The sequence below is a fragment of the Empidonax traillii genome, unplaced genomic scaffold (genome assembly GCF_003031625.1).
Source record: "Empidonax traillii isolate 1590-97213 ecotype Southwest subspecies unplaced genomic scaffold, ASM303162v1 scaffold1463:size105415, whole genome shotgun sequence".
Lineage (NCBI taxonomy): Eukaryota > Metazoa > Chordata > Aves > Passeriformes > Tyrannidae > Empidonax > Empidonax traillii.
The window spans coordinates 69,701-83,914 of NW_020956656.1; the positions used below are offsets into that span (position 1 = coordinate 69,701).

Below are 14,214 nucleotides of genomic sequence, written 5' to 3' on the forward strand. Positions count from 1 at the left end.
TCATCTGTGTGAGAGATGGAGATGTCCTCTGCATCCTCAAGCCTGAGAGAGGCAGTAATGGGTGACTTCTACAGTTCATCTTATGTCCTGTAATTGTCACCTTTAGTTGATTATGTTGCCCCATATGCATAGCTATTTCAGAATATTTCCTACCAACACAGAAAAGATTCTTAAAGTGCTCAAGCAATTAGCAATTCATTAGGGACATAGCAATTTTACTCAAAAATCTATTTTTTTGAGATAATGAAAAAAATTAAGGTCTTCTGTTGATGGTCTTCCACCACAAGAGGTGTTCAAATAGGATTATTAAAATAAAGAGCAGTCCCCTCTCTGCTCTATGACTCTAAACCTGGTTCTCAATTTTTGGGAAACAAGCTCATGTACTTATTGAAAAACATTCTTTTTATACAGTCTGAAAAATAATACAAAAAGGGCCTTCTAATTACAAATTCTGAATTAAAAAGCACAAGAACTTTTGCATTGGAGTGTGGTGGATTGACCCTGGCTTCCTCCTGAGCTGAGCAGAGGAGAAGAAATATAAAAAGAGGCTTCTGGGTCAAGATAAGGGCTGGGAGAGATCACTGTCTGCTTACCATCATGGGCAAAACAGACTACACTTGAGGAAATTACTTTCATTTATTACCAATCTAATTGGAGTATGCTAATGAGAAATGAAAACCTGATCTTAAAACACCTTCCTCCTACCTCTCCCTCCTTCCCAGGCTTAAATTTATTCCAAATTATCTTCTACCCTCCAGCAGCACAGGCAGATCATGAATGAGGGCTGTGGTCAACACCTCGCATGTTATCTCTGCTACTCCTTCCTCCTTAGGGGGAGGACTCCTCACACTCTTCCCCTGCTCCAGCAAGGCAGTTATCCACAAACTTCCCCAACATGAGTCCTTTCCATGAGCTGCAGCTCTTCATGAACTGCTCCAGTGTGGGTCCCTCCCACAGGGTGCACCTCCTCCCGCTCCTCCTTCACTGACCTTAGTGCTTACAGGACCGTTTCTGTCACATATTCTCACTCCTCTCTCTTGCACAAGAAATACAAATGTCTTTCAGAAAATTCTTTTTTAGAGTAATTTTGGTAGAGTCTTAAACTTACTTGGAAGAATTACTGCTTTTCCTGGGTGTTCTGTTCCTAGGTCATCTTGGGCTTAACTCAATCAGCTGTTGTCATTTTGGGCCCACTGCAGAAATACTTTTGTATCTGCAGCTGCTTTATATCACATTTGTAGAGGTTATTTTTCTCTTGTTGGCTTGGCTGGCTCATCTTTCCCATCCTGTGTCTCCAGCTGCTCATCCAAGATAAAGGGATCCCAAAGTATGCATTTTCTTCCACCTCCCAGAACTATCTACTTCTCTTCTTTCCCACTCACTTCTCAACCACTGAGAGAGGTGATGACTCCAGCAATGCCTATTATTGCTAAATTGTTCCTAAGTTCTTGTTTCATCTCCACCTTAGCAGTTATATTACATAGCAAACATTCATCTCTCCTGTTTAGAGCCAAACTCATTTAAGCTTTGAACACTTTTCAGGTGGTCTAATTAGGCCCTCTGGACCCAGTTAAAATCTGTTCACGAATGTAAAGTTTAAGCATCATCACAGTGCTGTAGCATAGTTGGGTTTTTCTTCATCTATTGTATTTCTCTAAGAAGGCAGTGACATTTATGTCTGCAGGGAACCAGGAGATAGTTTTTTATTTCTAGGGCATTCCCTTTTAAACTATGAGCAGGGTTCTGAAGACCAGTGGTATCACTGGTTTGCTAAAAAAATATTTTGAGGAAAGACATGTTGGAAAATTGAATATAGCAAACCTTTTACCATGTGTGCTTTTGAAATAGCCCTCCAAGTATTTAAATTGCGTTTCCTCAGCAGTGTCCAGGGACTGAATCACATTTCAGCATGTGCAAAGAATTTCATTAAGATTATAGGCATTAAAGGAAACATCAGCAGGAAGTCTGGATGCAAGTTGTTATCTTGTGCGTTTTTAAATTATACATTTTCAGGTGATCAAAAGAAAACATTCAGATAAATACAGAAAATTATCTTGGTTTCTAAAGTAATTCCCCAACTTTTGTTTTAAATATGTATCTCCATAAACATTAAAGCATATCTGTGAATCTAGGATTTGCCAACACTAGTAAGGTGACATGCATAAGCCTGTGGGAGACCAAGAGGCCTAGAATTCTTATATATTTTACAAGCCACTATGTAACGCAGAACACATCTTTGTGGTTTCCAAGACTACATTCAATAATACTATTTTTGTGTTTCTGTAGTGTATTTGAGGATCTCAAACCACATTACAGGCATCAGTAAATTTAGCTTTGCAACATCTGTGTAAGACACTATTGTCTATGTTAAGCAGATGAGCCAGCTGAAATATGAAAGATCAAGATACGGCATGGAATTGTGTTCACAGTGAAACTGATACAGATATCTTCATGAATCTTTATGGAATTAAGCTTTTGCCGTGGATCTTAATATTACTTTGGCAACTGAAACGTTTAACCTTCAGAGAATTTCTAAATAGTTGTTTAATCAGGGAATATTAATATTGTGTCTTTTACTTTCACATAGGATACAAAACTGTTAATTTCTATTTCTCTGCAAAGAGCCTGTTATCATTTACTGTATTTACTGCCCTAATGCTTTATCTTAATACACAAACATTGATCATCAATCTATATAGTTCTAGGTAAGTACATGTAACAGAGTTCTTAATCAAATTTCTTTTTCTTTAGAATGTACTGTGGAGGTTTAAATTCTCTCAACTCAAAGGCTCTTCAGATGATGGAAAAACAAAAGTAAAGCTGCTTTTTCAGAATCTAGATACCAAACAAATTGAGACAAAGGTAAGCAACGTCTCTGTTCTCAGTTTTGTAAAACATGAAATAAAATTATGGTCAAGGCATCAGGAATTCCATTACTACTGCACATACATATAGTGAACACATCACAGCTTATCTTTTTCTTCCTATTCTTTAGAAACTCCACAAGAAATGGAAGTGATGGTTTATTGCACTGTTTGTGTAAACCTGTTATTAAGTTGTGCTATGTTGGTATTTTACTCTTCAGAGGGATAATTTCTGTGAAATTATTCCATCAGCTATAATAGATATAATATCTAAAAACTGCATTTAAAAAAGATAAAGGAAAAATAAAACTATATAAATGTTAAATATGTTTTTAAGCTGCTACCTAAGTGGACTTAAATTTTTGAACACACATATGCTTAAGGTTCACTAAAAATATAAAAGATTATGTAACATTTATTAGCTTATAAAAGGGAATATTCTTGCAGGAGGCCAAGAAATTGCTGAAACCTAGTGGTTCTTCTGTGAATTAAGAGCACTCGATGCTTTGCAGTATCTGGAATTGTGGAGACATCCAGTCACTACTATAGATGAGATATTAGTAGTGTCTTTTTTTTTTTTTCTCCAGCAATTATCCAGTGAAATTGCAAAACTTTGAATTCAGGTTCCCAAGTGAATTTCAGGTGTTTCTCATTCAGGACTGTAGTCATCTGGAGATTTGACTGTAACACCATAATCTGCACGGATTCTACCCTGTGATCCCAAGCTTCCTACTGAATAAATAAATAAATACATAGATGATTTTTCAATCATGCAGTTTTAAAAAGAATGAGGAGAACTTTGATTTGATATGACAGAGAAGAGGAAGGTAAGAGTGAGGTTCAACTGAGTTTTGGTGGGCAAAACCACTGAAAGCAACAGAAAAGTATCTGAAGAACTATGAAAATTCTCAAATACTCTTAGTTGTAGTTGTACAGGTTATAGCCACTTAAAGTAATATTTTTTATAATGACCATACACAAAAGTTATATATTACCTATCCTTCTAATGGTTTTTGATGGTTCAGACTTGGCTCCCTGCCAAATGCCCGAAGTCCAGTAGCAGCCTCCCCCCGCTTCCCCCTTCCTTCTTCCCACAGGGCAAAGGAAAAAAAACTATGCAAATTGAAGAACCCGAAAAAATCAAGCTAGTTATATAAAAAATATATTTTATGTATATTACAGTTAAGATGCTATGTACACAGCACAGGGAATCCAAACACCCCTCGAAGGGATAGGGGAAGGGGAAAAAGGGACAAAAGGAAACAAAAAGGGACACCGAATAGATATGCACAATCAAACCCAAGAACTAGTAAAATAACTAGTAAAACAAATCTCACCACGTCCCTTAGAAAGCAGGATTGGCAGACACTGCCAGCACTCTCCAAACCTCCACGTGGCAGGCCAGTGGATGCTGCAGGCCTCAGCCTTAGGTAAGCGAGACCAATGCAGGGACCCACTGTTCCCGAACTCCGGCGGAAGAGAAGAGGAGCAAAGGCCGCTTCTCCTCTCTTATTTATACCACAATTTATGTAAAAATTGTATGGAATACTGGGAACACTACCCTTTCCTTAGTTACAACCTGATCACCAAGGAAGACCTGGATTAAAACCACCACGTGGTTAAAAAAAGTTGTAAAGAAAAAAATCCCTAGGCTTTCTTGTTTATCATAAAGTTACAGCAAATACATCTATATAGATCTGCATTAGTAAATTATTCAAGATTTCATCAGCAAGCTTAACCTGAGTTGTTTCTTAGCTCTACTGTAAAAGATATTATATTGTTAAAAAACTTAGGATACTAAAATAATAATCTATAGCAGCAGCCCATTTCCACTTCATTTCTCACAGTATTCCTTGGAGACAGAAGAAGACTGTTGTCCTCATTTTATACGAGATCATCTGTTTGCAGAGAGCTTATGTAGCTTGTTTCAGGTCAGACAGGAAGATTGTACTGGTGCAAAAACTATAACATGTATCTCTGTGTATTAAATCATTAAATCCATGTGTGTGATTAGCCAAAGGCTGCAATTCCATTGCCTGTAATGGAATTCTATTACTTTATTACTAAATCATTCCTCTTTCTGTTGTGGCAAGCAATCTGATTTTTAAAATTTTATTTTATTTTTATTTTTGTGCTCACCTAAATTGTTTTTAATTTTTTTACCTGCATTTTGCTCTTTATATTAAAAAATGTAAATTTTAGCATCTTATGAAAATTTGATTATCTGTAAAGTTATTATAAAGCTGAGTCCTTATGATAATTTTACAGCAAATTTTGTTCAGATGACAAATTTTTTAAAATATTAACAAAGTAATTTTTTACATATTTCTGATGAAAACATCTTGTGATTGGCAAAGTTTTCATGAATATTTGTGGAGTACCTTGAAAGTATCAGATGGAAGTTGATATGTAATGGTTCATACAGGATTCTAAATATCTAAGTAACTAAATGTATATATGAGGAGTAAATGCTGGAAGATCCCAGAAAAATCTCATTAAAGGCCAGAGGAAAGGATGACACTAAGTAGCTGAGGATTTATCAGGATTTCAGTGATTATACCTTTTTACCACTGCCTCTGCACAGTGCAGTGTACCCACTAGGATTCACAGTAAATGGGACTGGGACACAGCTGTGCAGCCTTTCCACTTGAGATAACTGGTACGTATATTCAAGAGCATACCCACCACCTAAATGGTATGATTTCTTAGGCTTCAGAGTTGGAAAATACCCAACACTGATAACCATAGTACAGTACAGTATCTGTCTCTGCTTATTGCACTGAAAGAAATTACATAGAGTCAGATGGTGCTATGCGGTGAAATGCAGCCAATAATGAGAAACAAAAGTGTCATCAAATAATAGACGTTTCATTTTTCCTGAGTAAATGAGCCACTATGTACAAAATAAAGCTTGATGCAGATGACTTATGTTCACTTGGCAGAAGACAGTAGAGTTAAGGTTACAAAAGAATTTTCTAGATTATGTCTAATTTTATATGGTTATAAATTCTTGGGGGGAAAAAAGATCTCATTTGGGAATTCTGATTTTGTACCTTGTTTACTAGCTAGAGATGATGTTTCTCCTCCTTCTATAAATTATAAACTAAGTAATTCTTCCTTTACCCTTCAGTTTTAGGTGAACAATACAGTCTTCCATTTTAAATGTTCAGTTCAAAGGAGATAAGGCCAAGATTCCTGTCAGTTTTCTCATATTCCCTACAATTTTTTCTCATAGTTTCCCACTTCAGTACTTCCCTGAATTTACCCTGCCTTTAATATTGAGAAACTGGAAATAATCTTAATAATAATAGATGTTCTTTAACCTGAATTTTAAAGATTGTTTTAAGAAAAAAAAGAAAAAAGAAGAAAAGAAAAGTTAAAAATTAGGACTAATACTTCCAGGTTTGTACTAATGCTTTATCTCCCTTAGCTAAACTGTAGCTTCCTGATGATAAATACTTTTTTCCACAAGAATATTTTAATTGGGCATTTCCCTTTTCTTCTCATCTCAGTCTCAAATAGTTATTGAAGAAAGAAATACCAGGAACCGTTGTGTCAATAGAGTATTATGATCCATATTGAAAACTCCTCTAGATGTTGCTGGTCTCATAAACTTCTTGTCTGTTACACGGATAATTTAAGAGCCCTGCATATTTAACTGAGCACATTCAGTGTGTTTTCTTCACTGACTTCAAGCCTCAACTATTCTGTAATTTCAGGTCTGATGTGACTTTGCAATTAGACTGCAGCAGTTTTGCAGTAAATCCTTTGCAGTAAATCCTATTCTCTGAAAGGATATTTATTCCATATTAGTCCTCTTAAGAGATATGGCAAATAAGGAGAGTGCAAGCAAAGCTCTCATTCTACTGTAACATTAATCTCTATCATCAGTAAACCATAATGTAGCACTCAGGCCCTTTTGTATTTTTATTATCCTGTGTCTTTTCTTACTGAGCTCTGTGTGTTTAATACTGAACATCATGAGATCTTGGAAAACATTTGGACCATAATGGTAGATAATTCTTTTTGTGTGACAGTATTGGACAGCCTGATTGCTATTGGAAATTTATTTTAATATTTGCTGGAATGAGTGAATTTAATTGACTTCTTTTAGACAAACATCTTTTCAGAGGAGTTTCTTGTACATTAGCAAAGTCTGCATCTGCCAGTGCAACATTTAAAAGTGTCTCGTATTTAACACTACATAGTGGCACTTGGAATCACTCAAGCTGTAGGTGAGAACCCACCTGATTTTCTAGATCCCTGTAGAACGCTGTTAAAGGACTTAAGTACAATTGAGAGAGTTGCAATTATCTGGCACTGAATGTTGGCGTCACAGATCTAGTACTTAGACTTGCAGGGTAAGAGCAACATTTTAGCTTATCCTTATGCTGTTTGTGCAAATGACAGTCACAAAGAGGCCAAATAAAAGTTTGTAGCTGAAGAAGCTTTCATACCGTAGATGACAATTTATCTTTGTGTGTTTATAACAATCTTAGCAAGCTGTGCAATACTAATAGGTTTATTCTTCTCATCTGTGATACGGCAACCAAGCCCTAGTAGACTTGCTGAGATATAAAACTGAACTTAGAATTTTAGTTTCTATTTTGACTTCAGCATTTTCTGGATCTAAAACTTGGATATCTTTATTTTTTTTTAACAAAAAAATATTGTTATAATTTCAATCTGATTGGAAAAAAAATATGCTGAATAATACAGTGGTAATATTTGTGCTCTTGTCAACAACTAGTAAACACTGGGGCTAACCAAGTCCTTAAAGAAGTCATGAAATGCACAGGGCACAATAACACTATCTGTCAGTGTTTCCATTATTTGCCTTTATGTGATACAGGGTCATGTTTTGTTCAAATAGTGATTCAACAGCTCTCGGAAGTAATCAATAAAATTGTGTGTATGGTAATAATGCAACAGGCCTGTCAAGCTCTTTATGATATGTAATAAATCCAGCTCTCCTAGGTGGGTGGATGAAACAAGAACATACATTTTTCTTCCTTGGCTGTGCACATACAGTGATGGAGGTCAATGTAGTGTGCTCATTTTTTATATTTTCAGTACCAGCAGGAAGTTTTGCAGTCTTGTCCTCCCACTCTTTTAATCCAATCTTTTCTGTTCCTCTCTTGGTGTCTTCCTTCTAGTGCCTTTGTTGTACTTAATCCACTTATTATGATGCATATAGTAAACTGAAATAGCTTTGGTTATTGAAATGTTAGACATGCACAGATTCTTCTAAATAACTGACAATCTTAATTAAAGAAAAGCAGCAATCACAGATAAGGCAAACGAACATAAGGGTGGTATTAGATGATATAGCGTAAATAAAATAATCAGTTATTCATCTGCCCAGCTGAGTATGGAGAGAAGCATTACTTTAAAACAAATAACTATCAGAGGAATGTATTTGTTTGAAAGCGGTGTCATTGGTGTTATTTTCTAGAAGTTCACATTACATTTTAAACCTGAAGAGGCCAAATTTCCACTCTTAAACCTGAATTCAAGGTAGTATCTTGCTAAGAGACGTCTTGTGTCCCTGTCCTCGGATCATGCAACATTTACGTGTTCCCAAGTCAGAAAGCCATCACTATCTTTTACTAAATCCTTACTCCCAAAGTAACCCCCTGTCTGCGTCCCCTTTCCCTATTGTAATCTACATGCAAGCTATATCCACCTCTAGAACACCAGTTCTCTGAGCAACCTTCACAAATCCCTACCACAGGCATTGAACATCCTACAAACACAAAGCCCCATTTGTGGTCTCCAGGATCAAATAATACTCTGTTAAACTGGATTTTTGGAAGCTTCTGGTGCACAAGGCCTCAGGTAAACCACACCTCTCTGACACCACCATAGCTGATCACATCTAACTGAGCCCTGCAAGACAACGCCTCCAGGGCTCTGCTCCTGTTTTATGATCCCAGATGATTGCTCACCCCCACACATAACCTAACATAAATTAGTGAAGACGACCCCCACACATAACCTAACATAAATTAGTGAAGACGAGAGACAATGAGAGGAGCAAACCAGCTGGTAAACTGCATGAGAAGTGCTTTTGTGCCACACATTAGCTTTTCAGCTCTGTAACAACTTTCAAAATTAGCATGACTCCTGAAAATAATCCCCAGCTGAGGGACCCTGCAGTATTAACTGCAGAAAATACAGTGTTGTTACATAAAACATAAGTTTAGCAGTACTGCTAGTCTTTCAACTCTATGTAGATTATATCTTCTAGAAATAAGGGAATATAAGTATTTGAAAGGTCATCCTCAACAGATTGGACAGCTTCTCGCAAATACACAGGAGGGGCTGTTGCAGTTTGATCCATGTTCTGAACTGTGATAGAAACAAAGAGAACTCTGTAGAAGGGACATTGGGAGGTACTGACTTACAGTGGTGAGACATTTATCTCTTTGCCCTTTTCTTATCCCAAAGCTCTCCAAATAATGTTGTTAGAGCAGTCTGCAGTCCTGCCTACAGTCTGCGTTAAGTTACCTCTGTTTGCTTATCTCCATAAACATTTAGAGATCAGAAGTGCATAACGCCAGAGTAGAGAAATAGAAAGCTCTGTGAAGGGCTCTCTTCTCTCAATTTGTTTGGGTGCATTCAATCAGTATGTTGAATATTAGAACCTGGTGTGAAATTGTTGGGTGATTTCAGTTGACTTTGGAGCAAATCTAAGAGTAATGTGTGTGGCTTTATATTTTTGAATTTATTGATTTTGAAGATGGAAATTTAGGAGATGTAAAGCTTTTACTTGAGCCAAGAACTGATATCTTGAGGCCTGTATTATTTCATACTGAGTTGTATTTCACTAATAATCATGAGTGTGTACATCATGTTAGTTTTATAAAACTTAGATAATGAAATTTAAATAATATTTTTTCTGAACACGTTTATAATAATTTATATTAATATTTAAAATAAACATCTGCTGTTGCAAAATATATTTTGAGAAACTTATTCCTCAGTAATACTTAAAGATACTTGCTCCTTAACTGTCAATCAAAATAGAAAAACCAGGGGCTTTAGGCCTGGTTTTATTAGGATAAAGATTACATGGGCTTAAATACCTCAGAGGATTTTAATCAGTGTTCATGCTTTTCTCTGTTCCACTGTGGCTTCTCCATTGGTTTTGGTCCCTCGTTGCCTTTTTGGGCATGTTCCTTGCAGTTTCTTACGTGTGTTTTCCCTCAGGCACCCCTATGTTAGCTGTGGGTTCATCCGTACCCTACAGCGGATTAGCTGGAGCCAGCTGTGTCTGTCACAGTGCAGCCCTGGCCTCTCCTCACAAAGACTGTGCCTGTAACTTCCTCCAATACCAAAAATTTCCGAGTTATGTCCCAAACAGGGTCACAGAATCATGCCCCACAAATACTAGTGAACAATGTAAGGCATTCTTTAGCAGTAGGACCACTTGGGCCCAGTAAATACATGGTCTTGGATAACAAAATGGTGTGAAGATGAGCTTTTCTGGAACAGTAAGCTTAGATTTCAAATACTCTGTTTGGGGCATTTTTGTTTAGAAGATACTATAAAGTTCTGTGATTAAAAAAGAAGTCCAGTGCTTTACTTTCAGTTTAAAAACAAGCATATGGAGTGTGCCTTGATAAACTATGTAACCAAGACATTGTTGAAAGCAGTTTCCTCCCCAAACTAAAAACTATCCCAAGTGTCCCAACAATATATTTACCAGCTGCAAAGTTTACACGTAGTAGTATCACGTAAATTGAACATGTTTTTTAACATTATATTTTTTGTCATTTTGTCAAACTATTAGTCTGTTACTATTTGGGGAGATGAGTAAAAAGAAATTTAACTTGTGCACAGAAAATATGTTATAAAAAGTCAAGAGAATCTGGGACCTGGTTAGGAGTAATTATGCTTTTCTTTGTGAATTAGGGCATGTGAATTTTATACCCAGCATTATTTCTATATGCAGGGTGTGGTGTGACCTCATCTTACACCCTTCCTTTTGGCCTCCCATCTCTCTTTCAGAGACTGACAAAGTATGTGTTCTTGCCCTTCCTGGCTGTGACTTGATACACTGCATCATCCCCAAACAGCCCTAACTTGTCAAATACTTTAATAATATTCAGCAAGGCCATGTCCGAGTCCTGCACTTGGGTCACAACCACCCTATGTGCACTACAGGTTGGGGGAAGAGTGGCTGGAAAACTGCCCAGTGGAAAAGGACCTGGAGATGCTGGTTGACAGCAGCTGAACATGAGCCAGCAGTGTGCCCAGGTGGCCAAGAAGGGCAGTGACATCCTGGCTTGTGTCAGAAATAGTGTAGGCCAGCAGGACTCAGGAAGTGATTGTCCCCCTGTACTCAGCACTGATGAGGCCACAGCTCAAATCCTGTGTTCAGTTCTGGGTCCCTCACTGCAGGAAAGACACTGAGGTTCTGGAGCATGTCCAGAGAAGGGCAGCGAAGCTGATGAAGAGTCTGAAGCACAAGTCATACGAGGAGCAACTGAGGGAGCTGGAGTTATTAGCCTGGAGAAAAGGAATCTCAGGGAAGAACTTAACTGCTCTCTACAACTACCTGAAAAAAAGTTACAAGTGATAGCATGAAAGGAAACAGCCTCAAGATGTGCCAGGGGAAGTTTAGATTGAATATTAGGAAAAATTTCTTCACCGAAAGGATTGTCAAGCATTAGAACGGGCTGCCCAGGGAAGTGGTTGAGTCTTACAGAGTCTTGAGTCTTCTCCATCTTGGAGAAGACAAGGCTCAGAGGAGAGCTCATCACTCTCTACAACTACCTGAAAGGAGGTTATAGCCAGGTGGAGGTTGGTCTCTTCTCCCAGGCAGCTATCAGGAAGACAAGAGGGCATGGTCTTAAGCTCTGCCAGGGAAGGTTTAGGTTGGATATTAGGAAGAAATTCTTTACAGAAAGGCATCAGGCATTGGAATGGGCTGCCCAGGGAAGTGGTGGATTCTCCATTCCTGCAGGTTTTTAAGATGAGACTGGATGTGGTAACCATGGTGGTAGTAGATCAAGGGTTGGACTTGATCTCAGATGTCCTTTCTATGATTCTGATTCTATGATTCTATGATCAACCCTGGAAGTATTTAAAAGACATGTAGATGTGGCACTTGTAGATATAGTTTAGTGGTGGACTTGGCAGTGCTGGGTTGATGGTTAGACTCAATGATCTTAAAGGTCTTTTTCAACCTAAATGATTCTATGTTGCAATATTTGAATGTTCTTTCAAGTTAACTGCTTTCCTTGTTCAAGATGAGTAAAATCTAAACAACAAAGTAGCACAACGTTAAAAACTAAATTGACATGAAGCCCTGCCAGTGAAGAGGGTGTGGATATACAGCTTTTATTCTTTTAAGTTTTAACTTTACATTTCCCTATAAAGATTCAAATTTCGTGTTAAGTCCATTGTTGTTTGCTGACTGTTCTCTTCTGTATTCATGTAAAGTGTTTCTAAGCCTGAATATGAATTCACGTTTTCTCTTTTTTTTTCTTTTACTTCTTCCAGGAGCTTGAATTTCAGGATCTGACGGCAGTTTTACACTGTATTCACTCCTTTATAGCAGCAAAAGTGGCATCTGTGGATCCAGTATTCATAGACAGTCAGAGTATTGCAAGAAAATATATGTACAGTAACTGATACTAGATTATATGTTGTGACTATGGAAAATAAATTATTTTCTTAAAAAAATAGTAGTTATTTCATTCAAAATATTGCAACTTTGTGGTTTTATAAGAAGCCTTTATTTGTGTTATCTGTAATGTTAAGAGTTTTCACAATCTGATAAATATTTTAAATCTGTGAGTTGACAAATACTAAATCAAACTGAATCAGTTTGTCATCTTCTGCGTTAATCTAAAATTCTAAGTGAATATTCATTCAGTAATATTTCTAGTGCCATTTTGATTTCTACTCTTATGGTCATTCATACTCCCCCTTATTAGGTAGAAATGTGGAGTAATATTTGAAAAGCGTGTGTCCAAAATTTGGCCTCTAAGTCTCTTTTGAAAAGTGCTGGGCACACAGACAGTTTCTACAATCTTCACTGTAGAAAAGAAGTAATTATTTCAGACCACTGCAGTAGGAATTGAACTTTTATCTTGCCTCTCTATGTTTGAAAAATTATAGTTCTACAGTTGGGTTCTTTCAAGGTCTGAGAGTTTAGCTCTGGCAAAACACTAAATACTGTATTTCAGATCTAGGAAAATATTTAAGCACATGCTTGGCTCTAAGCACATTAAGTAGCCCCAGAGTATGCACAAGGAAATGTTAAGTGTGTATTTAAGTCTCATGGTAGATCAGCTGTGAAGAGATTTAGACTCAGCTAAGAAGCTTGACTATAGCCACTCAGAACACTTGCCATAGGGTTTTCTTATCTATGAATAAAATTTCCATGACCCATTCATTTATTCATTCACAGATTGCCTTGATGCTGTCCTTTGATGTGATGCCCTGTATGCTTGGGAACAGCTTCTTTAATAAACTGTTTTGTTTGGTGAAAGATGCTTCCAGTATAGGATGAACATAACAAAACACAAAGATATTTCTGGTCCATCTACCTTTTCCTTCCTACATCTCTAACCTTGACATAGGCAAGCAAAAGGGATTTTCTCCTTGCTAAAGAAATAATATGTTTTTATTTTCAACATATTCCTAACCTTCCTTCTGAAATCATCTTCTTATATGCACAGATAATTTGTGCTGCTATTGAAAAATTATATGAAAGGAAGATATTTTAATCTTAGGCCATATTCCCTGTAAGTAATACCAAATATTGCAGGTTTTTGTGATAGAAGTCTCAGTTGTTCTCACATGCAGATTCGAAGCAGCATCAACCAATTACATTTTTTTCAAAAAATAAAACAAAAAGTAGAATATTTTAACTAGATGCAATGGATAAGGAATGAATTCATCAAAGTCCTCCCTAAATTTTAGGGGTCTTGTAAAGTGTCCTGCTAAAATAAAAGCTTAAAGTATCCCAAGGAAAAGAGGTAGATGCCTTTAAAAGCTCCCAAGTGAGGAGTGTTATTTCATAAATTCACTGCTTAAGTTTAGTCACTTAAATTCTTCCCTTGAGGTCTTAAGCTGTCTTGTCAGCCTGCAGTAGGGCCTTAGGCACTTACTTCAAATGGGTGCTTATCTGTCCACCTAAAGCTTAGGCACAAATAAAGTGCCTAAAGCAGGTGATTTCATCCTACCTGAAGAATTACTTGTTTCCAAGTGTTATCCATAGAGAAATTCATTTCAACGGTAGGGACTATGTTGTTTAGGGTTCTGATGTTGTTTGCAAGAAGGCATAGTAGGAGTGCTAACTCCTGGTTAAACAATATTTAACAGAGGAGATAAA

General features: G+C 37.0%; 1 protein-coding gene across 1 annotated transcript in view; it reads left to right on the plus strand.

Moving 5' to 3' along the window:
- The window catches only part of LOC114070196 (gamma-2-syntrophin-like), a gene marked incomplete at its 5' end in the record, with an annotated part of 69,132 nt that extends 55,683 nt beyond the window's left edge, over positions 1 to 13,449 (plus strand). The window contains 2 exons of the mRNA XM_027907443.1: positions 2,752 to 2,862; positions 12,375 to 13,449. Coding sequence (XP_027763244.1) covers positions 2,752 to 2,862; positions 12,375 to 12,506 — 243 coding nt within the window. The remainder of the gene's footprint in view (positions 1 to 2,751; positions 2,863 to 12,374) is intronic.
- Between the last annotated feature and the right edge of the window lie 765 nt (positions 13,450 to 14,214).